This window comes from Dermochelys coriacea, chromosome 6, assembly GCF_009764565.3.
Source record: "Dermochelys coriacea isolate rDerCor1 chromosome 6, rDerCor1.pri.v4, whole genome shotgun sequence".
Taxonomy (NCBI): Eukaryota; Metazoa; Chordata; order Testudines; family Dermochelyidae; genus Dermochelys; species Dermochelys coriacea.
The window spans coordinates 122,954,756-122,979,780 of NC_050073.1; the positions used below are offsets into that span (position 1 = coordinate 122,954,756).

At 48.4% G+C, this 25,025-nt stretch overlaps 1 protein-coding gene across 1 annotated transcript in view; it reads left to right on the plus strand.

Moving 5' to 3' along the window:
- TRIM9 (tripartite motif containing 9) overlaps window positions 1-25,025 on the plus strand; it is a 123,121-nt gene that overhangs the window by 51,001 nt on the left and 47,095 nt on the right. Inside the window, exons 2-3 of the mRNA XM_043515908.1 lie at window positions 15,820-15,914; window positions 19,155-19,277. Of these exons, the coding sequence (XP_043371843.1) occupies window positions 15,820-15,914; window positions 19,155-19,277 (218 nt within the window). The remainder of the gene's footprint in view (window positions 1-15,819; window positions 15,915-19,154; window positions 19,278-25,025) is intronic.

The following is a 25,025-nucleotide window of genomic DNA, read 5'->3' on the forward strand; positions in this document are numbered from 1 at the left end:
CTGTAGCAGAGATGAACACAGATTGCTCAAGTCCCAGTGCAGTGACTGAACCACCAGGCCATCCTTCCTGTCCACCATGAAGTGAAGCTGCACAATTATGGCACCCTAAGCAAGGCCATCCATGATCCATTGACAGACAAATTAAACCAGTCCTTTCCCTATTGAAGCTGCTATGATCTCAGTGCTTCTTGCCGCCTCATCAGCCTTCATTCCATAGCATTCAGAGGGCTGCGTGAGACAGCTCTCTGCGTAATACGGGAATGTAAGGACTTCAGGGGATGCTGAGCACTGCTTGGCTGGTGGAGATGTGCAAATGTCTTGTTCTCCGCTCATAGAGGAGTTGTGGGAGTCCTTTTTTGTTGCTGTTCCATTACTCTAGGTGCGCAGGCACAACCTGCATTTCAGGTTTGAATTAATCCAAAAAGCGCAGGATAAAAACTCAGTGGAAACTGCCAAGTTTTTACCCGTCCCCGGTAAGGACCATGGGAAACCTCTAATTTTTCAAATAGTTTTCACCTGAGAATACAATCGCCTGAAGATTAGTTTCAATTGCACCAAAAGGTTGGCTGAGCTATAAGGGACTGTATGATGGCTGTCTCATACAAGAAATGACTCTAACCCTCCCTGAGAGAATGTGGGTCTCTGTCCCACTCTTATGGCTGGACACAAACTCACAGTTACAGAGCCTTTGGTTTTAGCTCAAGTGGCAGAGGCTCGTGTCTTTAGCACTTGAAGGTCCTGAGTGCAAATCCCCTGTCAGCCCAAGCAAGTTAAGTTACTGAAAGGGTGCACTAAGGTGGAGCTTGCTAGGAAGCTTTTAGTCCTAAACTCAAACCCTCCCTCTCAGAACAGAGAGCCAATTAACAGCAGTTTAGCTTCATCAACTTCTGCTATTTATTTTTTAATGAAACACCCAATTCTAATTAGCCAGGTGTCACACACACTAACCTTGCAGCAAGAGCAGAAGGATGTAGCTCTCCTGCTTTTAAAAAAAAACAAAACAGCTCATGACATCAGCCCCAACCTCCATTATAGTTCTTCCGACATTCAAGGTTACTAGCAGAGCTGGTCAAAGATTACTTTTTTGCTCATCTTTTTGTATGAACTCATTTATGCCACACGCCCCATTGGTACAGCACCTGTAACCACTCTACCTACCGAGGGAGATACTTTTGTGGGCCCCATCACTGTAATACCCGAGTGCCTGTCAAGTATTTAGAAATATGAATAATAATAATTTACCTCCCTCTTTTCCCTTCCTCCTTCCCACCCTGTAGGAAAAACAGCTTGGGTAGTTACAGGGGGGCAGTCAGGGGAGGCCCACATGCAGAACTTGTTGATGAAGCTACGCTGAAGAAATGAGCTCTCCCTTTAGTTCTCCATATGGAGAGGTCCCAGATCATAAGTGTTAGTGATGGCACTATAGTATTTAGGCCTGTATATTTGCCTGAGATAGAATGTTGCGTTTGTTTGCCCGTTTGATTTTTTGTATTCTTATATCCTTGCTAACATGTGCGAACAAGGAACAAAGACACTGGGTGTTGCTTCTGCCCAGCCAGGTGGGGTTTGTTAGCATAATGAGAAAAGACAAGAAATAGAGCTAAAGGGTTGCTGATTTTGGTGGGAGTTTAATATATGACTGCCTCGACTCCTATCTCAAGACGACCTCAAGCATCCAGTTGGGAGGGACAAAGAGGATGGTGGCGGGAGGTATAAGAAACACTAAAAGCCAAAGGAGAGGTGGCCTTGGCTGGTACATAGCCTCACTCCCTACCCCTCCCATGAGGTGGGACCAAAGCCCCCGGACTCAAGACCCTCCAAAACTGAGTATGACCTTCAATTGTAAGGGGTGGTACCAAGGGTGAGCACTACCGGTATAATTAAGCCCTGTTGAGAAGGAGGAACCGGGAAGGAAGCTCTGCTGGTGCACAGAGCGGTGGTTATGCTTGCTTGTTAACCCCAATAAACATCGCGTTGCCTGCATTTTGGACTCTAGCTGTCTGCTTGTCTGCATGACAAGAACCAAGGGAGGGCAGGGGAGCCCTGACGATGAGCTCCAGGATCTAGCTTGTATGTCTGTGGTGGCTCCTGCACTCAGAAGTCTCACCCATCATTGTTCTAGTGGAAGGCAGCTGCCCTGGGTTGTCATGGTTGCAGAGGAAAGGGTAGCTGGAGCCAATCCCAATGCTTTGAATATCAGAATAGAAACCTTGGACTGCTTATTCAATGGAGAGCCAGTGCAGAGCACGCGGGTGATCTGTTTAGTGTTGACAAACAGATGTGCTGCTGCATTTTGTACCTGTTGGTGCTTTTTCAGGGTGTACGGCTCCGTTCCTAGGTAACACAGATTGCAGGACTCGGCCCTAGAGACCCTGGATGCATAGCCAGACCTGAATCCACTAGGATGGGGCACAATCTTCTCTACAATCACAGTCATGAGTGGATGATTTTGGCGGCTCTGTTTATTTGGTCATCCAGAAGCACAGGGGTCTAAAAGGACCCCAATTTAACAAGCTGAGGACAGATGCCCGCAGAGGTGAGGGATGTTAGAGAGGAGACAGCATCCCTCCTGCTCTTCATCCAAGTGCTGATATTGAAGGAGCTGGGGATGGTGCAGGAGGGATGCTTTGTGTACTCCTAGCACGTTGGCTTGTGTTGTCTCACCAGTTCTCTCAATAGCTTCTTAGAGATATTGAGTAATGAGGGGGGAGTGGAAGTTAAAATTCTCCTGGGAACCACCAGGTTCAAAACTATCCATCAGGGAGAGTGAAAACATTGCAATATGCATTACAATACAGTTTTTCTATTGTTGCCTTCATTACAATAGTGATCGATACATTTAATTTAAAAATGTCATTGGCTAAACTCACAATCAAAAGGCCAGTATTACCATCACTAACACAGAGAATGAGGTTGCTTGCAGAATATCATTCTGTGATTTTGGTGTAATGCTCTGATCAACTGTCCAGATTTAAAGGGTTACTGTGGCGTCTACATTGCTAAGATGAGAACATTACAACAATATGTTGATCCAAATATGTCTCCTCATATGTGTCAAGAGATACTTTGGATGCCCTCAGTCAAAAGGGGCACACTGCCTGATTTCACTGTGCATTCTCTTGACGGTTCAGTGAGCATTGTCAACAGTTTATTTGGCAAATCTTCCAGCTGGCTCATTAAGTGGGCTTTTCACCTAGTCGGACCTTTTTCACGTCTGCAGTCCCCAATACATTGAGATTTTAATCTCCCGATGTGCTGTTGAAAGCCAATAAAGCCTAAAGCGAGGTAATTCTCATCAGGCCTGCTTGTTCGGAAACCAGACTCTCATGCCCGAGATCCTTCTAGTCCAGGGTCCTGTTTCCAACAATAGCCAGTACCAGACCCTCCATTTTGGATCTCCCATAATCCCTAGTAGTTAGAGATTGGCAAACCCTGGTGCATGAGGTTTAATACCTCTTCCAAAATGTATGTTAACATTAAGTGTTGTAACTCTGGATAGTCACATAAATGCCTGATCCCTTTTTGAATCTTGCTACATTCTTGACCTCAACAATTACTCTGTGGCAGTGAGTTCCTCAGTCTCAGGATGCGTTCAGTGAAAACGCATTTCCTTTTATCTATTTTGAATTTGCCACCTTTCATTTCTAAGGCATGTCCTGTTGTTCTTGTGCTATGAGACTAGGGGCTGTCTTTTTGTCTGTGGGTCCAGATGATTCTTACCAGCTTGCCTTCCTCTACTAAGCACCATGCCAAGTGCCTTTCCCAAATTTTTGCTCATTCCACGTTCTCTGACAGGGTGCTGCTGCCATTGCCATAGAGGCCTGGTGCCCTGGAAGTGGCGGACACGCCCCAGTAAGGACTGGGACACAAGTAACTTCCAGGGCATGTGAAAGTTGCACCCATTTAACTGAAACTATTATTTAATCTGAATTAAGATGACCCAATATAAACCAGTTGGAAACCAATTTAAGAGCATCCACACAGAGGACAATTGTGCCCGTTTATTTAACTCAGTTTAAAAACTGATTTGTTAAACAGCACAATTCAGGTGCGTGAACAAGGCCTCAAGAAAGGCTGCTATAGGCCAGAGAAGCAGTTATTTTTTTTTTTATAATACTTGGCATGATGCCCAGGTAATTTCTGTTACAACAACAAAGGAAAGTCCAAATGAACAAGACGTATTCCAGGATCTCTGCCACATGGAGGCAGAGGGGCTATCCAATGAAGTGAGCTGTAGCTCACGAAAGCTTATGCTCAGATTAATTTGTTAGTCTCTAAGGTGCCACAAGTCCTCCTTTTCTTTTTTTCAGATTCGCACAGTAATTTGTAATGGCCTGGACTCATGTTATTATACAATGGGTTCTTGCACATACTGTGTTCTCTGAGTTCTTCCTAAAAAGGAATCCTCTTACTGTCCTCTCTACTCTCCTGGTCACTTACCCATAGCTAGCTGATAGGGTAGCTTGAGCAGCAGCTGAGATCACTGCAAGGTCTGTTTGTGTTGTCCAGCTCAGGAACCTAAGAAGGAATTTTTGGCGCAGTGAGTACCCTGAATAGCTCCATCTTGCTCCTGTCACTGCAGTGCCAGCTATATCAGTTCCCAACCCTTCCCATGGCTGGAAACATTACCGATCAGGCTACCACAACTCCTAGTAGAAATGAGACCTTCAGTCATGTTTTATCATTCAAAGTCTAGTGAGACTGAATGGATTTAAAAATAATAGACCTCATTCTCCTCTCACTTATTCCAGCCTAAATCTGGAGTAACTCCATCCATGTCCACTGGGCTCCCCCAGTGTGAAACTGAAGAAGAGGGAGGAGAACCAGAGCAAATCTGGATTTTTGCTGAATAAGGAGAAAACACACATTGTCCTGCCTGGAAACCCACAGCCCTGCCCTATCGCTCTCCCGGAGTCACAGCATGGCAGGCAATCCCTATAACACAAGCTTTCGCTGTTTCAGTACTGGAGTGCATTCATGCCAGCTCTGGGATGGCAGAAAATCCGAGAGTGACAAAAATCCCCTTGTAAGTCCTCCCTGAAAAGGAGGGATACAGAGCTATTACAAAGGGCACAGAACGGTGCTGTGTTGAGAGGAGCGTGTCAGGACAAGCAGGGGCTGGCTTGCAAAAAGGAGCCGCCGCCTTTCGTTTTGAAGACCAAAACGAGCAGAGCGTTCCTGCATTTTAATTGTGCTCATTCACCTGCTCGCCTTGACTCTGGTTTGCAACTTCTGCTGCTGTTCACGGCCTGTTCCTGGGCAGGAGTGGCCCATAGTTTCAGAGCCTAACTGAAATCCCACTGCTTCGAAAGGACCAGTGCCCACGGCGGAGAATGCTCCTAGCTCACCCCGTGCAAACAGTCCGTACAAGTGACCCATGCACCACTCATGTCCCATGTCAGAGCCTCCTAGGGGCTGAGCGCACTGCAAAGCACTTAAGCACAGGCTTAACTTTAAGTTCCTGAGCAGTCCCGCCGGCGCCAGTGGAACTACGGCGATAGACGCCAACTGAGGAGCTGGGCCGTGGAGCGAAATCAGCTGAAAAACAAGCTCATCACATAGGATGTTAGACCGAACTTCACCTTAACTCTGCCTCATGAATCTAGTGACTGTCAAAACGTCTTTTCTGCCAGCCTGAGAGCTAAGCAGTGCTCCCACGTCTTCGGCGCATGTCTCGTTCATGCCTCCCCACCTCAGTTGTCCGGCCTCCCTCCAATTCATGCCTCCCGACCCACCCTCACTTGGTCCTTCTAAATCTTTGTCACTTGTTCTGTTTCCTCTGGGATCCTCCCCCCCACACACACACAGAGACCTGTGACTCACCAGTTGGCGCATCCGCTTGTGGCTGGGCGTGGCACTGCTGGCTGTCTTCCTCTGGCGCCCTTGGCCGGCAGCCTCTCCTGCCCTACAGCGGTCTGCTTCTTCTCATGACTCTTCGCTGCGGTCAGGTCACTAAGAGTCCCACCTTCCGGGGCAAGCAAGAGTTCCAGCAAACATTTCAACAGCCTCACGTCCGGTCTTCGGCCCGACTCTAGGGTCGATGGCTCTTTGTATCAGGGGCCTTTCCCACCGTGGTCCTTGGGGGCTGGTCGGGAACCCAGGCCCTTCTGTACCCTGGGTTCCAGTCCTGGGACCCTGTAGTGAGCAGCTAAGGCCTCTTGCCTCCTCTCTTGGCTACCTCCTATCTTGGCCTGTTTCTAGGCCCTTTTCTTCACTTCTCAGCAGACCCTTCACCCCTTCCCAGGCTCAGCCAAGTTCTGCTTGGCTCTTGTACTGAGCACCACTTTCTAGGGCTTTCTCCCTAGACACCCAGCTGCTGCTTGCCTGCGCTACATTGATGACATCTTCATCATCTGGACCCATGGAAAAGAAGCTCTTGAGGAATTCCACCATGATTTCAACAATTTCCATCCCACCATCAACCTCAGCCTGGACCAGTCCACACAAGAGATCCACTTCCTGGACACTACGGTGCTAATAAGCGATGGTCACATAAACACCACCCTATATCAGAAACCTACTGACCGCTATTCCTACCTACATGCCTCTAGCTTTCATCCAGATCATACCACTCGATCCATTGTCTACAGCCAAGCGCTACGATATAACCGCATTTGCTCCAACCCCTCAGACAGAGACAAACACCTACAAGATCTCTATCATGCATTCCTACAACTACAATACCCACCTGCTGAAGTGAAGAAACAGATTGACAGAGCCAGAAGAGTACCCAGAAGTCACCTACTACAGGACAGGCCTAACAAAGAAAACAACAGAACGCCACTAGCCATCACCTTCAGCCCCCAACTAAAACCTCTCCAACGCATCATCAAGGATCTACAACCTATCCTGAAGGACGAGCCATCACTCTCTCAGATCTTGGGAGATAGACCAGTCCTTGCTTACAGACAGCCCCCCAATCTGAAGCAAATACTCACCAGCAACCACACACCACACAACAGAACCACTAACCCAGGAACCTATCCTTGCAACAAAGCCCGTTGCCAACTCTGTCCACATATCTATTCAGGGGATACCATCATAGGGCCTAATCACATCAGCCACACTATCAGAGGCTCGTTCACCTGCGCATCTACCAATGTGATATATGCCATCATGTGCCAGCAATGCCCCTCTGCCATGTACATTGGCCAAACTGGACAGTCTCTACGTAAAAGAATGAATGGACACAAATCAGACGTCAAGAATTATAACATTCAAAAACCAGTTGGAGAACACTTCAATCTCTCTGGTCACTCGATCACAGACCTAAGAGTGGCTATACTTCAACAAAAAAGCTTCAAAAACAGACTCCAACGAGAGACTGCTGAATTGGAATTAATTTGCAAACTGGATACAATTAACTTAGGCTTGAATAGAGACTGGGAATGGATGAGTCATTACACAAAGTAAAACTATTTCCCCATGGTATTTCTCCCCCCCACCCCACCCCCCACTGTTCCTCTGATATTCTTGTTAACTGCTGGAATTAGCCTACCTGCTTGTCACCATGGAAGGTTTTCCTCCTTTCCCCCCCCTGCTGTGGGTGATGGCTTATTTTAAGTGATCACTCTCCTTACAGTGTGTATGATAAACCCATTGTTTCATGTTCTCTGTGTGTGTGTATATAAATCTCTCCTCTGTTTTTTCCACCAAATGCATCCGATGAAGTGAGCTGTAGCTCACGAAAGCTTATGCTCTAATAAATTTGTTAGTCTCTAAGGTGCCACAAGTACTCCTTTTCTTTCTAAGGATCTTTGTGTGTCCTGCCTCCTTCCTCCAGAACCCCAACTCCGGGGCTACCTCACTGGGGTCTGGCCCTTGTCATAGGCCACACAGGACTATTGTGATCATCTGGCCTGACCTGTATAGCGCAGGTCATAGACCTTCCCCTAGATAACTCCTAGACCAGAGCTTTCAGAGAAACGTCCCACCTTGGTTTTGGCCAGGCTCACTACAAGAGCTTGCTCCTCCCTTATAGCTTTCCAGAGCTCCCTTCTCAGGCGAGGACCTCAAGGCTGACCCTCTCTTCTACTGCCCTGAAGTCCTACCTTTGTTAGTTGCCCTGCTCCTCACAACTGGGCCTACTCCTAAACTGGGCCTGGCCCACCCTTCAGGTGCAAGCAGGAGCGCTAATTGCTGTCTGGCACTAGAAAACTCATTCTCTGCCGGTCTAGGGTACAAACCCCATCACAACACCCTCCCCCAGTTCATACCTATGCTGTCCCCGTTCTGTGGATGCTGCAGCGCTGCTGGTGTCTTTCGCCTGCACTAAATACGCCCACACAAGTGTGGCTTGTTGAGTTATTTTCTCATGTAAAATCTGTGTGTCTGTTTCATGCGCCTGACTATTTAAATCCTCAGAAGCAAAAGCCTGTAGTAGAGTTAGGGTCTCTTCCAAGGGCAGAGGTTCTTGGGAAATGTATTGGCAGGCAGGGGTTTACAGACCAATTAACAGCTACTGCTGCATATTAAAAAGCCAGCCGTTGTTTCTCTGTGCCCTGTCATTGTGAATTCAGATTGTATTCCGTGTTGTTGCACTAACCTTAATGAGTATGTTTTGCGTTCATGCAAGTCCCCCGCATGCATTTCCACAGGTGCTGCATTGTCATTTAGCACGAATTAACGTTGCTTAATGGACCAAACATGATGACTTGGAGCTTTTAGACGGTCTCAATACGTTTCTTTGCAATAGCAGGTGGACTAGTCAGACATTGCCCTTTGCGCTGCACCCACGAAGACATTCACAGCTGGGTATACCGGGACAGCAAGCAGATAGTTGGTAGCTAATTGTTGTGGGTTGTACAGATATCTGCTGGAGGTCTTCGTGCTGAATGTGTCTCCAGCCCTGCTGGAAAGGGATTTTCAGTATCATCGTTGTACTCTGTCATCCTCACTCAGCAGATTCTTCAAGCCTGCTGGGCTGGAGGCGCACACTCACATTGTGTGGCCACAGCTGGAAGTGTATTGTAAGCCACCCCTCCGCAGAGCGCTGGTATTCACCAGGGCCCTGTAGAGTTTGGCAGAGTGCCCGTGTGCAGCAGTTTTGGAGGCCAGTGCTGCAAGTTGTCTGGGCACTGGGCTCTGCAAGCCCTGGCACTCAGACATTGACAGGGATCACAGAGGAGGCTTTGCCCAGGCTCTCACAATTTCGTAGGCTCCAAGACTTCATCAAAACCCCAGCCCAGCAGCCCCTGGGGGTGCAGTAGGGAGCTATAAAGGTAATAGTGTCTCAGTGCAGGGTCCGGGCCTGCCACGTTTTTGCCGTCATGTGTAGGGTTGTCCCCACGTCTTCTGTTTGTGGGCTGCTGCTTTGCATCGTGTGCTGCCAAGTCCTACGTCCAGTCCCACCTCTAAGGCTGCCTGCGATCCACGCTTCTCTCTACAGCAAGCTGTCGGGCTACTGCCTCTGCAACCTCTCCCACCCTGCATACACCCTCTGGACCCTCTGGGGATTATGGAGCCCTCTACTGACAGGGTATTGAACTGGGTGACATAGCGCCCTCCACTAGCTGGGTCCTTGCCCACCACCGCAGTCTGGGTAGGGGGAAGGTTCCCAGTAGTGGATCAGCAGGTTCTTTAGCATCTCTCCTGACAGTCAGGTAGGGCTAGCTATGTAAAGACAAACACAAGCATTGGCATTGGGCTACAGTGGGAAGAATAAGTGACCGAAGACAGGCTATTGCCAGGTGATGCAGAGCCCCCTGGCCTCCACAGTGCAGATTGCTTCATTAAAGTGGCTTGGCTTTAATTAAGGAAATGACTCTCGCCCACCTCTGAAAGCTAAGGGAGTAATGGGGGCTGGCAGAGCAGAATCCTGCAGGGAAGGGGGCCACCTAGCACTGAGATAACGTTCACGTGCTGATGGGAGGCGAAAGCCAAGTCTTGTATTGCCACCCGGAAGCTGCTGCATGTTTCATTTCTATGCTGATGTAAGGACTAAATGTGGAGGTAATACCACGGTGCTGAAGACAAGGCTTTGTGGCTGGGTGAAAGTCACTGCAGTGGTAAAGGATCTGGACCGTTACAGGTGAACAGCGAAGCAAATGGAACCGTCGGTTTATTTCCTAGGCTGCTTTATCCACAGTAATTGGATGATGGATCTCAGACCCAGATACTAAAAACGAATGGGTCAGATTCTCTCCAGATGTAAATACGTGCAGCATCAGTGCCTTCAATGGAGCCGCACCAGTTTACACCAGCAAAGCATTTGGCCCACCACTGTACCCAGTTACGCTGATCTAGCCAGAGGTCAACTCTGTAGGGCCTGGTTCTGATCCCACGCCTCTTTTACACCAGTGTTTCTCCACTGCGCTCTCCTGATTTACACCAGGGTAAGGGAGAGCCAAATCAGGCCCTGCTGCTCTCTGGGAAATGGGTCTCAGCAGCATCCCTTTATCCCATGGTGATGCAGTTGTGGGAGGGGTGCTGACTGAGCGAGGCTGTTTTTATTAGAGACGCCTTTACCAATTAGCTCCATGTCCTAATGACTCTGCCACAATAAATTACATGGGAAATGCAGAAATCATGGAGGTTGTATTAAAGTTTCCTGTGAAAGCAGCACTAAGGTGATTTTCTGGACCATTAAACTGTTGCCACTCGTTTACAGTCTAATCTCTTTGATACAATTTTTTTTTTTTTAATTTTAGCCTAGCACAATGTTGCCAGGCACTGCATGCTATGACCTCCTGTTCCTTCCTGTGCTGTCAGTCAATAGCTCTTCATCTTGTTCCCTTGCATGCCTGTGGTGAGCAGAGATTCGGAGTAAGACGCCAAGGTGGAAAAATAGCGCCTTGAAATCAGGACCAATGGAGAGAAGCCTACAAGAGCATTGTGCAAAAGCACAGAAAGTTGAAACTGGCGGCACACGGAACACGCAGCATGCAGAGGACAAATTGAGCTCGGTGCATGTCACTGACTCGATAGCTGCAGCAGTTGGCTTTGCATCTCGACTGCATCTTGAGGGACTGACACAAAAAAAACCCCACAAACCTAAAAACTGCCAGCAAATTACTTGAAGTGAATTGCAAAGTGAACAGCAAAGAAACGACATTCATTCCTTTCCAGAAATTAAAGAGACAGCTGTTTGAATTGTACCTCTGCCCTCTTATACATGACATGTGGAGAGCACAGGCTACTGCACTGTGGTGGAGAGAAAGGCATTCCATCTCCCTGGCTCCAGCAGTCTGCTCATGGTTTTACTCGGGGGGGGGGTGTGACGTGGAGCCCGGATGCAGACCATCTCCATTACTGTTCAAAGGCAAGAATTAAGTGTGTTGCAAAACTAAAGCAACAAGCAATAATCACTGGGCTACCGTTCTGCGCAGGGGAGAAGCTGCTAGCTAGGAGCAAATGCAAACAGAACTACTGGGACCAATTTGTACAGCTGATTTTTTTTTTTTTTTTTGGTGACAAAACGTGGTTCCCAGGGTTTTTACTGCCTTCCAGCTCAATCCCCACAAATAAAAGACGGCCCCATGCCCTGCCTCCCACCTGCAGCCCCAGCTCCGCAGATCTCTTTGGAATCACTGAATTAGATAAACAAAGACAGCTCTTGGGGCCTGAGAAAGGGAAAAAGCTACAGCCGATGGATTTCCGGTACCTATGGTTCCCTCTGCTCTGCTGCTGTCCAGTTGCCTATAATTCCCTGGTATAATTCATCATTTGCCACCATTGAGCAACACTGTCTATGCAGATGTTGCACAGGCTTTAGCATTGCTGTGCATCATCGTGTCAGCTCCCTATTTGCATAACACAGGAGCGATTGACTGCAAGGATGTAATCACGGGAGTGAGCAGTTTTGCAGCCGGAGCTCCATTTTATTGGCAAGGCTGGCTCTCGGCAATCAGGCCGCAGACCTCCAGCCACGCGGACAATAATGAGGGCTAAAAGGGAGGAAGGAGCAGTCACATTGCACACCTGCTGTGCAGTCATTGTCACCGCCGACCCCTTTAAAACAGCTCCACTTGTCAGAAGGTTGGGACTTCTAGAGTGTGTGTGTCGGGGGGGGGGGGGAAGTATTAGACTTTCATGTTAATAAGGTGGGACAATAGCTGCAGCTTGGAACTGGGATTCTAGAGACCTAGGCTCTGTTCCCAGCTGTGCCACTGGCTTGCAAGGAGACCCTGGGCAAGTCCCTCCACCATGTCTCCCCCTTGTCTGTTCAGACTGTAAACTCTTGGAGCTGGAGATTGGGATTGTACATGTATGCATGGACAGCACAGGGTTGCCGGCAAATCCGGTCAAAAAGGGAATCTGGCAACGTCCGGTCAGCACTGCTGACTGGCCACGAGACGTCTCGTTACCTGCAGTAACTGGCAGGGCGGGAAGAGCAGCGGCTGCTGCTGGCGCCTGGAGGAGCACTCAGGAAGGCTCTGGCGGAGAGAGGTGCCGGCGGCTCCCCCATCCTGCCCCGAGCACGGCTGCCTCTCCCCCATCCTGTCCCACTCCCCCATCCACCCCCGGAGCGCAGCTCCCCTGCCTTGCCCGTGTCACCCACCCTCACCCCCAGAGCGCGGCTCTCCCTCCCCCGCCCTGTCCCCCTTACCCCCCACTCCCAGAGCCCAGCCTCTCTCCAGCATCCTGCTCCAGTCACCCCTCCACCACCCTCAGCTGTCAGGGGGAGGGTGAGTGGAGAAAGCAGCGAGCGACGGGGTGGGGGGGGGGAGAGGAGCGGTGGGGGCAGGGCCCGAAGGGAAAGACGTGGAGCAGGAGACAGGGGAGGTTCTGGCACTCAGTGTCCAATTTTCACAAATGAGAAAGTTGGCCACCCTAGTACAGCACCTTGCATGCTGGGGCTTCTAGGTACTTCCATAATGTGAAGGAGAAATATGTTTTACCCCTGAAATCGTTTTTCTGCCAATTATGTTTTGCAAAACTTTTGGAGACAAGCCCACAGCAAAAGCCCTAAAACGGGACCCCCGGAACTATGGGCGGGGGGGAAGGAGTGCTGAAATCTGGGGCTCAACTACCTATCCCAGGCCTGAAAGGGGTTGCTGATTTTGAGTGCCTGTCTTGAGACACGTACGGCCTGATTTTAAGGGGTGAGGAGCATCCCACAGCTACCAGAGTCAATGTGGTGTCTCCAGAGGGGCACACAAAGTGCACTTAGCAGAATGGTGCCATGGATGGGGTTGTGTGCATTAAGCATGAGTCCTGGTGTAGCTGTCCAAACCCAGGACTGCCTTCTAATTCCAACTCGGACACTGATCCCTCTCTAGGCTGCTCTGCCTCATTATCCTGGGGGTCGGATGCAAATGATCAGAAATGGGTTGATAAGACAATGGTTGAGATGTCAAAATGAATTTTCATTGGCTCTGTTTGTGTCCCTCTGGCAATCACTTTCCACAAATATTCTAGCAAATACCTTCGCCTGCAGGGATGTTCATAGAAACAGCAGAGTTGTAGGCAACGTGATGGAGTATTCCAGAAAGCGAATGTTGCATTTGTATTCATGGGCATTCGCACTGGAGACCTGATTCAAAGAGTTGTGGCCATCCAATCCATGAACGGAAACATAGCATGTCATCTCTGCGTCTAGTCAGAATCCTTCTAATTTAAATAACGTGCAACTTGCAAGAGAACCTGCTCTCAAGCACTGTTCGCAGGAATTGTTCAACCAGTGTGTGTTTCAAACAAAAATTGCAGTGTGTGTGTGTGTGTGTGTGTGTGTGTGTGTGTGTGTGTGTGTGTGTGTGTGTGTGTGTGTGTTGACAATTTGCAACTGACAAAAGAGGCTAAATCCTTTGAGTAGGTTGTTTGCTGTTGATTAGTTGCCCAGATCTGGAGATAACACTTATCAAAATCAGGGGGGAGATGGGAGGATCCCTTAGTTAATGTTTGGAAAGCCCTATGAAAATGAAAACTGCCAGATATTTAGTAGTAGCAGCAGTATCGTGTTTTGCTACTCAGCTCTGTCAGGTCCTGCTGGAGTACACCAGGTGGGAGGTTGCTGCACTGTTAGTGTTGAAAGGGACAGGGTGCTAACGTGAGACCCAAGAGAGCTGTGTTCAATTCCTTGCTGCGCCACAGATTTTCTGTATGACCGTAGGCAAGTCACTTAGCCTCTCTGTGCTTCAGTGTCCCTCTGTCAAATGGATGTAATAGCACTACCCTGCCTGTCAGGGGAGTTATGAGGATAAATATATAAAGATTCTGAGTGGAGCTGGTTGCAGAATGGAATTTCCAGCTCGTGAGAATTTCTAACCTTTTGAAATATGTTTTCCCTCTGAATGAGGATGAAAAGTTCCAATTTCAAAATTTCTCACAGGACCAAACTTTCAAAAATAACTTATTCAGAAACATTGAAACAACCTTATTGAAAGGTTTTTGTTTAGATAATGTGAAACATTAATAAATTTAATTAATTAATGGCAGGCAAGTGGAAGATGGTCACAGTGCGTGTAGAAGAAATTAGGGGGAAGATGAACGTGGGACTCTTAATGGTAGATAGGCTGGAGAGTGCACATATGAAGGGTGGGCGGGACGTGTGATAAAATGGGAGCAGAACGAAAGTATGGAAGAAGAGGACAGCAAGAAAGGACGTGGAAGACTGAGGATACGATGGGAAAGACTCTGGCTAGACAAATTTGAAGAGAAAAGGACTGGAACTTCAAGACCTACAGACTCATGCCATGATCGTAAGGAGTGACGAAGAATCGTTGGCACCTCCGACCCTGTGTAAATGGGAAAAGGAGGGAGTTCGAGAAGTGAAGTGATGGTTACTCTACTATACTATATTAGTAGTCAACATGAAATAAGAAAGTCCATTTCAATTTCAAATAATTTCTAAATGTTTTCCTCAAAAATTTCATCAAAAATCGCCACATTTCTGCAAAAACATTTCAGTTTTGGGAAAATAGCATTTCTTATGGAAACCTGTTTAGTTGAAAGTTTTTGTAATAGCTCTAAATGAGGGGCTCAGGTGCTGCGGCAAAGGGGGCATCTATAAATAATCTAGGAAAATCAAAATACAATGCAGTTAGGTGTCATTATCGTGCCATGGGGACATAGAAACCACTGTAAGGTAGTTTTAAAAGAGATGTCACTTTGACATCCAAAAAGTCACCTTTTGAGCAGGAGTGCCACTAATTGTTCCATTTTGTGTACCAGGCTGATAAACTACCGTAAGTATTTAGATAAAGGTGCCGAGCACAATGGGACTGATAGTGCTCATCTCATAAAACTCAGGCCACTTACATAGGTGCCTGCATGTGGATTCAGTTATCTGGCTTTAGGCTCCTGAGTTTGAAACTTTCAGCCTTGTGTCTATTTATTATTCAACTAAAGGCTCGTCACACCCACCCATTCATCTTTGAGCTGCCCTGCAGTGAAACAAGAGTAGATTAAAGCACACAGTCAAGCTGTTAATGCACATCAGCAGGGTCCACATGGACACTTAGGCACAACAAGCTAGTGCAGGCTAGATTCACATCCTAGTTTGCTGCAAACTAATATTTGTGTAGACAAGCCCTAAGTGACTGGGCCAAGGTCACACAGGAAAGTTTTGAGGGGAGTTGAATCCAAGCTCCCAAGTCCCATGGTAGTATCCTAACCCACTGGACCATCCTTCCTCTCACTGTTTACATTTGGGGAAACTGAAGTGCAGGGTTAACTCCAGTGATTTGCCCAAGGTCACACAGCCGAAGGGGGTCTGGGTTTGGACCCTGAACTCCAGAGCAATCGCTAGACAATGCCTCCTCTACTTAAGGTCTGAGGCCAGAATACATGTTCTTTGGTGTGAATAATGCCTTCCCTTAACTGCCTGCTCCTGTATGCCCTGTTTATTGCTAACCTGCTTTGTATTTCTTCTGCATGTAGAGCCAGCTCTCCAGGCACTGAATGGAGTGTCAGACAGAGCCAAGGAAGCCAAAGAGTTCCTGGTGCAGCTACGAAACATGGTTCAGCAAATCCAGGTACCATACCAACCCGCTAGAGAAACAAACCCCCAACAGGTTAATACGCCATTTGTGACTTCATGCATCACCTCCGTGTCTTGTCTTTGCCTGGTGACCTCCCTACCGCACACACTGCTGGCCCCACACCAAGGGAACCCCTTTGCATCTCTCCCCCAGACTCCTGCACTGCTGAGCTAGCTCCACTTCACTCCCCTTCTCTCTGGGATTGTCACTAATGCCTCCTTGTGTATCTGCAAGGAGTAGCTGCTACTAGGCAATTATCACAGCCAGTCTTCCACTTGCCTTGCCCACAGAGCAACACTGTCTCTCAGCCTGTCCCTGGCTTTGACAAAGGGAATGTGGATCTCTAGCAGCAGATACCAGTTCTGCTTCTAACTGCAATCAGCAGGGCTGTCAGTGAGCCATTGTAGGAGAAGCAATGTAAAGGCTTGTCTTCCTAGCCCCGTCCACAACATGTGGGAGCTTAAATATGTTGGTCCGATTTTTAAGGGAATTTGTTTGAAGTTTCTTTTGCTTCAATTCTTTAGCTATTCTTTGGGAATTCTGGAGTCATGCTGTTATGTGTGTAAAATCAGGCCATTGGGGCCAGATTCTGACCCCTCACACTGAGCAGTACCTTACTGCACTGAAATCAACAGGATCTTCCATACAGCAGAAGGTGATTCAGTGGGAGAGGGATATCAGGAGCAGGACGCAGGCTACAGTCTGGCCCTTTCTGATCCCCAGCTGGAGACAGAGGTGCATATGGTTTTTCAGTGGAGGCTAAATGCCAGCTGCCCTGTCCCTGGAGATCTGCGGATGGCATGAATGTGGATTCCTAACCAAAGCCTTCCACATGAGTGGAATGAGCATGGCACCGCAGTAAAACATGCTTTCAAGGTTAATGTTTAACAAACCTTCAGACAGAAGTGGCTTAAAATCTGACAGTGTAAAGTGCTGCTCTCTGTGGCTGGACAGCGGGTGTTGCTGTCCACTCAGGCCTCCGGAATGGTGACCCACTTTCTGTCTTTCCCAAGGCAGCAGCGGCTGATCCCTCAATCGGTCTCTGCTGCTGCCAAATTCAAATACCCACTTCCCCCGCCCCCTCCCAGCCAAAGTGCAGCCTTCCCCTATGCCTAGCTTCTTCCTCCCAGCGTGGTGGGTTTAGTTCAGATGCCATTTCCAGCAGGATTTCCTGCCCCCGTTTGTACATGGCTGATGTGAACCTATCTCCAGGGGAGCAGTGTGGATGGAAGCACTTGATAGTTCCAAAGCCTAGATGTCCAGGAACTTATTTCATGTAGGCAATTACTGAATTAGCCGTGTCCTCCCCATTATGATCCTGATCCTCCAGCACTTACTCATTCAGGGCCTGATTCAGCCATACGTAATCACACTGAGAGGCGTACCTCAGTCTATGAGCCGCCACATCAAACCCAGTGGGACTACTCAGAGTAAGGTAATATTCAGTGTGAGTGGCAAAGTCTAGCCGGCCTGTAGTCCTTCCTCATGCAAGTAGACCCACTGGGTGAGATAGTGCAGCCCTTGCCCTTCCTGGTGAGCACTTCCTCACACGCTTTGTCCCACTGGCTTCACTTGCTCACACGAGTAAGCATGTTCGATTCAGGGAGGCCCCAGCTAAGTGAAGCACTTAAACAACATGTCCTCAACTCTAAGCACATGAGCACTCCAGTGAAGATTACAGGGCTACTCTCTGGGGCAGGGGCCATCTTTTTGTTCTGTGTTTGTACAGCACCTAGTGCAATGTAGTCCTGGTCCAGGACTGGGGCTCCTGGGTGCTATTGCAATATACGAAATAAATAACGATAACGATAACCTAGCCCGTTGAATTTAGTGAGTTGTCTCACCTGAGTAAGGGCTGCAGAATCAGACCCTGCAAAAGGTAAACTGGAACCTCTGACCTGATGACCCAAAACTGTCACCATAGCACTGCACTGATACTTATGATTGAATAAAACCAATGTGTTATTGACAAGATTTCATGTTATAGGCTGGGCCAATTGCTAACAACTTGGCCCCATTTTACGCAGCCTTTTGAGAGAGCTCTGCTGGATGTAGGGACGAGATTGTGCCTTCGCCGGGTACAGAGGTACCGCTCAGTGTTGTGTGCAGTGACTGTTTGGTTTGATAACCCCCGGAATCAAGGCTCGCAACCACATGAAATGACCAAATGAATGAAATAGCCTCAAAACATCAGGATTTCCCCGTCCCAACTAACACCCCAAACAAATATAAATTCCGACAGCTCAGGGAACTCTTCAGAATTAAGGAATTATTAAAGGCTCAAATGAGCATAACATTGATAACGTACAGATGAAAACTGAAATCTTTTGGGGATGAGACACATTAGCCCTAAGGCAAGAAAACCATTTACAGCACTGCATAGATGTGTATGGTTAATTACTTAAAGGAATTTACCTTCCATGTAGCCTGCCCTCCAGCTCTTAGGGGGCTCAGAGAAGTTCACAGGTGGCTATTCATGCCTTCACAATCCTGCATTATCTCCTTGCTCCTGTCACCCTTACTCTCTAAGTATTTCTTATTCATGCCACTAGTCCCATTATCTTCGATGGGCCTGATTACGGGAGTAAAATTACATCCCTGAGTAGTGCCTTGCAGGATTGGGATCTGAATAAACACTGCTAGATATGGAGCGATCACAGGGGTCCGGAGCTGTTACCCAGAGTTCGTGCAGTTAAGGGTTAGTATATAGCACAAAGTAACTCTTTCACTAGGTGAAGGCAGGAAGAACTAAGTTGTTTAACCCTTAAAACACTGGGACAAATATATTCACCCTCAGTAAACTTCACCTGGTTTCTGCTATTCTAGTTCCTTCTATATTTGCTCACAGCATCTAATCTAACCTCCGAAACGCATCCCAGCCTCCTGACTGTTATCCTTCCCCAAGACAACTTTGCACAGCCCCTTCAGGCTCCCCCCACTCCCAGTTCCCTCCCCTCACCGCACCCCACACGCCCTCCCTGACCAGCCAGTCCGCTGCTGGAAAACCTCCCACCCTTACCCAGATGTGGACTCCACTCCAACCCATTCCCGAGAGCCAGCTCCTATCCCAGTTGACTGGCCAACGAGAGGCTGAAGGGACATGTCTAGAGGGGCAAGGGGCCAGTGGGAGAGTCGGAGCAGTTAACATGTGCGGGGGTCCCCTCCAGCCTCTGGAGGGGCCTGTAGCAGGCGCAGGGAAATCCCCGGGGCTATGAGCTGTGCTTGTTAACACAGGAGAACAGCGTGGAGTTCGAAGCTTGCCTGGTGGCACAGTGCGATGCCCTCATTGACGCACTCAACAGGAGGAAAGCCCAGCTGCTGTCCCGAGTCAACAAGGAGCATGAGCACAAGCTGAAGGTCAGATCAAAGCTTCTGATTTCTGAGGCCTCTGCGCCTCTTAGTTACCGGTCGTAATTTTAACCCAGCCCTTGAGTGAAATCAGCAGAGCCTTTCTGACTGAAGTGATTCAGTCGTCCTCGCATCTTTTCTTAATCAGCGTTCTGTCGCAGATCGTGTGTGACAATTCACGAACCTTCACCCACTGTTCAGCAGGTAGCTTACCGTTAAAGTAGGCCCTGCTCGGCAGCAGTTATGACAACAGCCCTCAGCTCTGTTGACTTCAGTGGGAGATGAGCTAGGTAGGGTGACCGTAAATCCTGTTCCTGGCCAGGACAGTCCCCCGTTTGTAAGCGCTGTCCCGGCCGTCCTGACTTTTTTTTTTTTTTTTTTTTTTACAAAAATGGGCATTTGTCCCGCTTTGTCCTGATTAGTTGGGAAAGAGCAAACAAACAAATTCCCAGTTACCAAAAGGTCGGGTCTTCCCCCCAAGGGGCGGGACAGAGGAACGTTGGGGGTGTGGTGACACAAGGTGCCAGGCAGTGGATCTTGGGGGCAGGCCCCAGCCGCGGGAGGCATAGGGCTCAGGTGCTCAACCCCAGCCGCAGGCGTCATGGGGCATGGAGCTCGGGTGGTGGAGTGAGCGAGCCCCAGCCTGGCAGTGCGGGGGTCAGCCCCAGCCACAGCTGCACGGGGCACAAAGCTGGCCACAGACAGTGGGGACTCAGGCATTCAGCCCCAGCTGTGGGCAGTGCAGAGCTTAAGGAGGTCATCCCCAGCCGCGGGCAGCAGGGCTTTGGGGGCCAGCCCCAGCCATGGTTGTCATGGGTATGAAGCTTGGGTCGGGGGGGAGTCAGCCCCAGCCCCGAGTGGCAGGGAGCGGAGGTTCCTTGAGCTCAGGCAAGCCCCAGGTGTCCCATTTAACTTTAGGAAATATGGTCACCCTAGATGAGGGCCCCCAGCACCTTGTAAGATCAGCCCCTAAATTAGCCGGGTGCAAAGGAGACAGGTACAGGAATGCAACAGGAAGAGGACAGTGATTGTGTTGCTCTGCATGGCATGAACCTTTATGTTGGGGGATCAGGTCAACATGACAGTCAGGTACTCCAGGGGTGCCACAGGAAATCCCCAGACAGATAGCCCAGGAGAGGAGGTTGCAAGAAGTGAAGCTGAAGTGGGACATGAGGAGAAGGGAAGGCAGCGTTACCCTTCAGTTCATCACGTCTGCGGTTTCCCTGATGAACAGTGCCTGCTCTTTTCAGCTGGCTTGTGGCTGCCAAGGGACTCTGGGGCTTGGGCTAAACAGAGACTGTCAGGTGGGCCGGGGAGTTGACGGGTTGGTGCTAGCATTGTATCCAATTTGGCGGGTGTAACTGTACATCAGCAAGCCAGCCACGTAGGCCCAGGGCAATTCCGCTGAAGTGGATCACCCAGAGACCTGAGGTATTGAGAAGACACAACCTCTCACGCTGAGCTTTCTGGGGCTATCTGAGTGTGTTTGTATTCGGCTGAAACCTGGTGCAGAGTTTTCACGTCTCCTCTCTCTCTCTCATCCTCATACGTTTGGCACATAGCACGGTGTTGGGCCATCCGAATGGCTTTGATCATTTTGTAGACCTTTCCCAGGATGGACCTAGCCAGGTTTCCCACCCTGAGAGCTGAGGGAGCCTGAAGGGCATTGTCGTTAATCTCGCGTTCAACCCTCACAATGAAGAAACCGGATGCTCTAGCTTAGGGCTTCTCAAACGTTTCATCGCATGAGCCACATCTTAGCAAGGATGTGTGTTAACAGGGGCTTCCCGCTGACCTAGTTTATCTGACACACACAATTTTCACTGACAAAGCGGCATATCGCCATGTTTTCCCAAAGAGCCAACTCACATTTGTCCCCGGGTGGAAATATTTGAAGAAAATTACCTAAAATGGGACAATTTTTCACTCTTCTTCCCCCCCGCTCCCCTCCTTTTTCCTGATATTGCAAAATGCATGTGAGATCAGAACTTCCAGAGCAAACCCCTCCTTATTCATGCTCCATGTTAAAGACTTAGTTTTTAGAAACAAAAAATGCTGTCCTTGTGAGCATCATTTTAAATCACCACCCAAGAATCCCCCTTCACCCTTAGCTGTAATAACCCGCCACGCTGTATTTTCTAATGCTCACTCTTGTTTTATTTCTAAATTTGAGATGCTGCAGAGGTGATGCTGTCCGAAAGCAAGAGACCAATATGGTCCAAAGCCCAGTAGTTTGGGTTAGTGACATACAGGCTTCTCTGCACAGTTCTCCAAGGGTGAAATTCATGTAGGGGCAACCCAAAGCATAACCCTATCTCACTTACACTCTCAATATAAGGCTAAGTGGACCATTCTGACCTTTGGATGGATGGATGGATGGATGACTTTGCCCTCAATGACAGGTTTCAGAGTAGCAGCCGTGTTAGTGTGTATTCGCAAAAAGAAAAGGAGTACTTGTGGCACCTTAGAGACTAACAAATTTATTAGAGCATAAGCTTTTGTGAGCTACAGCTCCGATGCATCCGATGAAGTGAGCTGTAGCTCACGAAAGCTTATGCTCAAATAAATTTGTTAGTCTCTAAGGTGCCACAAGTACTCCTTTTCTTTTTGCGAATACAGACTAACACGGCTGCTACTCTGAAACTGTAGTGATTCATGTCCACGCTGCCCTTTCTGTCGGGGATGCATGTCCTCACCAGCAGCGCTTCCACTGACCAGTGGGGAGCTGAGAGCCTGAACACAGCTCCCCGCCAGGAGCCTGGCTGCCCATCAGGCTTTCGGCTCCCTGCCGGGAGTCCAGGCAGCTGCTGGCCTTTCAGCAGGGAGCTCAGAGCTTAGGTGCAGCCGGGCTCCCAGCAGGGAACAGGGAGCTCGGCGCCCAGGCAGCTGCCCGGCTTGGAAGGGGAGCGGGGAGCCGGACTGGGAGGGGCAGCAGGGCACCCAGCGAGGAGTGGGGAGCCCAGGTGGCAGCCCAGCAGAGCCCTGCAGGGCAGCAGGGCTCTAGCTGGAGCCCACCTCCCACTCCAGAGTGACAGCCCCAGCTGTGAGTGACTTTCTTGTCAATTTCACAGCACCAGCAGGGAGCCATGAAAGTGACAAGAATGACAGCCAACAGCCAGTGTAATAACCCGCAGGGTCTGCACGGGCACTGCATCGTCCTAACTACACCGACAGAAGCCCCACGCCTCTCCTGGAGGTGGAGTTATGATGTTGGTGTAGCAGGGCACTTACACTGGCGGGAGCAAGGCTGTAGTGTGGATACTGACATAATTAGGTTGATGTAAGCTGCCTTACGTCTAACTCTGTAGTGTAGACCAGGCCTCAGCATGTTACTCTTTGAGCAGCTAACATGAGACCTTCCTGTGCTTTCTTTTACAAAAACTCTCCAGTCCCCACATTATCTCTGTCTTTTATATCTTGCTCGTGCCCATGGGAGGTATCTGAGTACCTTGTGGAGGTGACTGTACTGGGGAGTGGACAAGGGAGAGGGAAAAGCTATGAAGAAGGTTAAAGGCTGGACATTCATTTTCTGCTACTTGAGGGAGGATTGATTGTAAACGGTTTCAAGTGTCTTGACACAGTATTTTGGCATTCTGCCTGCACATGGAGAGAAGGCACTAACGCCAAGTGCAAAAGACCATCTTGCAGAGACTCTAGAGTAAGGACTGGGATAATAGTAAGAGGCAGTTGAACTTGGGGGCTCCTGACTCAGAAGCCATCTGACTCATTCTGCTTAGAACAGAGAGCGGCTCATTGATCCGGAGAGGCAGCAAGGACAGCAGAAGAAAGAGATGGCATTGCAAAATGTGTGAGCTTGGGAACCTGTTAAAGAAGTCAGATGTAAATGGACTTTCTATCAAAATTATTTTTACCACTAAGTTGTCCCTTTAGTAATGAGGTTTTACGCTCTAGCCTTCTAATACCACTTCGCTTTCTGCTGGTTTTACTAAATTGTTTTATAGCACTAACTTCTCTGGGGCTTTTAGTTTGTTCTCCATTTGTGTATTTTGCACTGGAATCTGGCTCAGAACTGCACCTTACAAATCCTTAGATGGAAATCATAGGATTGGAAGGGACCTCGAGAGGTCATCTCAATCTCATCTCATGTCAAATGAGATTATTCAAGTTTCCTACATATGGTACCTACGGCATCATGATGACCATTAATGCCACTGCAATTCCAGTTACAACCCCCTCTGATCTCCACTGAAACATGGTCCAACAGGAAATACTTTGTACAAATTACACATAGGCATTGTAATTAGGCCTGAATGTCAGAATCTTTCCAGTTGTTCTTTCCACCTGCATTTTAAACCACTGCTCCCATTAGTTCTGTACCACGAAAGGTGCATTGCGCCCCTCCTCCCCTGACTGATAACCCTTTTCTCTGTCTGCATTTGAGAAAACAGCATCTCTTTAGTTTCAGTTGTAAATTTTAAGACCAGAAGGGACCATTATGGATGATCTGTTGTGACTTCCTTCTAATACAGGCCAGAAATTTCAACCCTGCACATCTGGCCCACCGTGTGGGGGATCTAGAGCACATCGTGTAGAAAGAGACATCCCAGGCTGTTCAAAGACTCCAGGCAATAGAGAATTTACCCCACTCTTGCTTATTTGGTTCTGATGCAGGGGTAGGCAACCTATGGCACGCATGCCAAAGGCAGCCGCTAGGTGATTTTCAGTGGCACTCACTGCCCGGGTCCTGGCCATGGGTCCGGGTGGGCTCTGCATTTTAATTTAATTTTAAATGAAGCTTCTTAAACATTTTAAAAACGTTGTTTACTTTTACATACAACCATATTTAGTTATATATTATAGACTTATAGAAAGAGACCTTCTAAAAAAACGTTAAAATGTATTACTGACACGCGAAACTTAATTAGAGTGAATAATGAAGACTCAGCACACCGCTTTCTGAAAGTTGTTGACCCCTGTTCTAATGGTTTAATGGGGGGGCACTAGGTATTTGATTTTTATATCAGCCAGAAATGAACAGCAGCTTTAACAAGAGAAAGAGACAAGGCAAATGTCAATAATTTAACCGGCCTTAGCTTTCAGTCTGGCTGGCTATTAAAATGCCTTGTGATGCCCTATGGGTCCATTGCTTTCGATTTATAGGGTTTCTCGTGAAAAGTTCCAGTTGGGCTATTGGATTTTGAAAATAATCTCATTGGTTAAGTGAAACTATCATCATCACAGTGCACTATGGAACGGCCTCTCTTGGGAGCATCATCAGGCAATAATATAAGTCAGTGATGTCTGATGCAGCTTTCTCCGCTCTAGGGCACAGGCCTCTGTTACTACCAACAGCAGACGGGGGGCAGTGTATTGTCTTTGCTCATGCGTCATACCCCTTGTTGATTTGACACAAGATTTTGGTGTAGCTCTGTTCTGGCTAATAGGTAAGGCTGACTGTCAGACCCACCTCCTCCTTTTCTGTAGGACCAACCTTTGCCATTGATGCTATGTTCTTCCCTCTGGAAGGATAGGATATGGGAATTTCCTCAACTCGGTATGTGGGACAATGTTCAGTGAAAGGAGAAGGGACTCTTAAGAGCAGGGAGCATTTTAGGCACTCTTCTCTCAGGGCACCAAGAACATCACCTTATTAACTCAGAGTCTAAGGCGGCTCAAAAAATGTTCTGTCAAAATTGGTTTTTGACAGAAAATTGGATTTTGTAAAGAGAATTTTTCACAAGTAGTCTCTACTTTCTGTGGAAACTCTCAATTTTTCATCAAAAAAATGAATGCCGG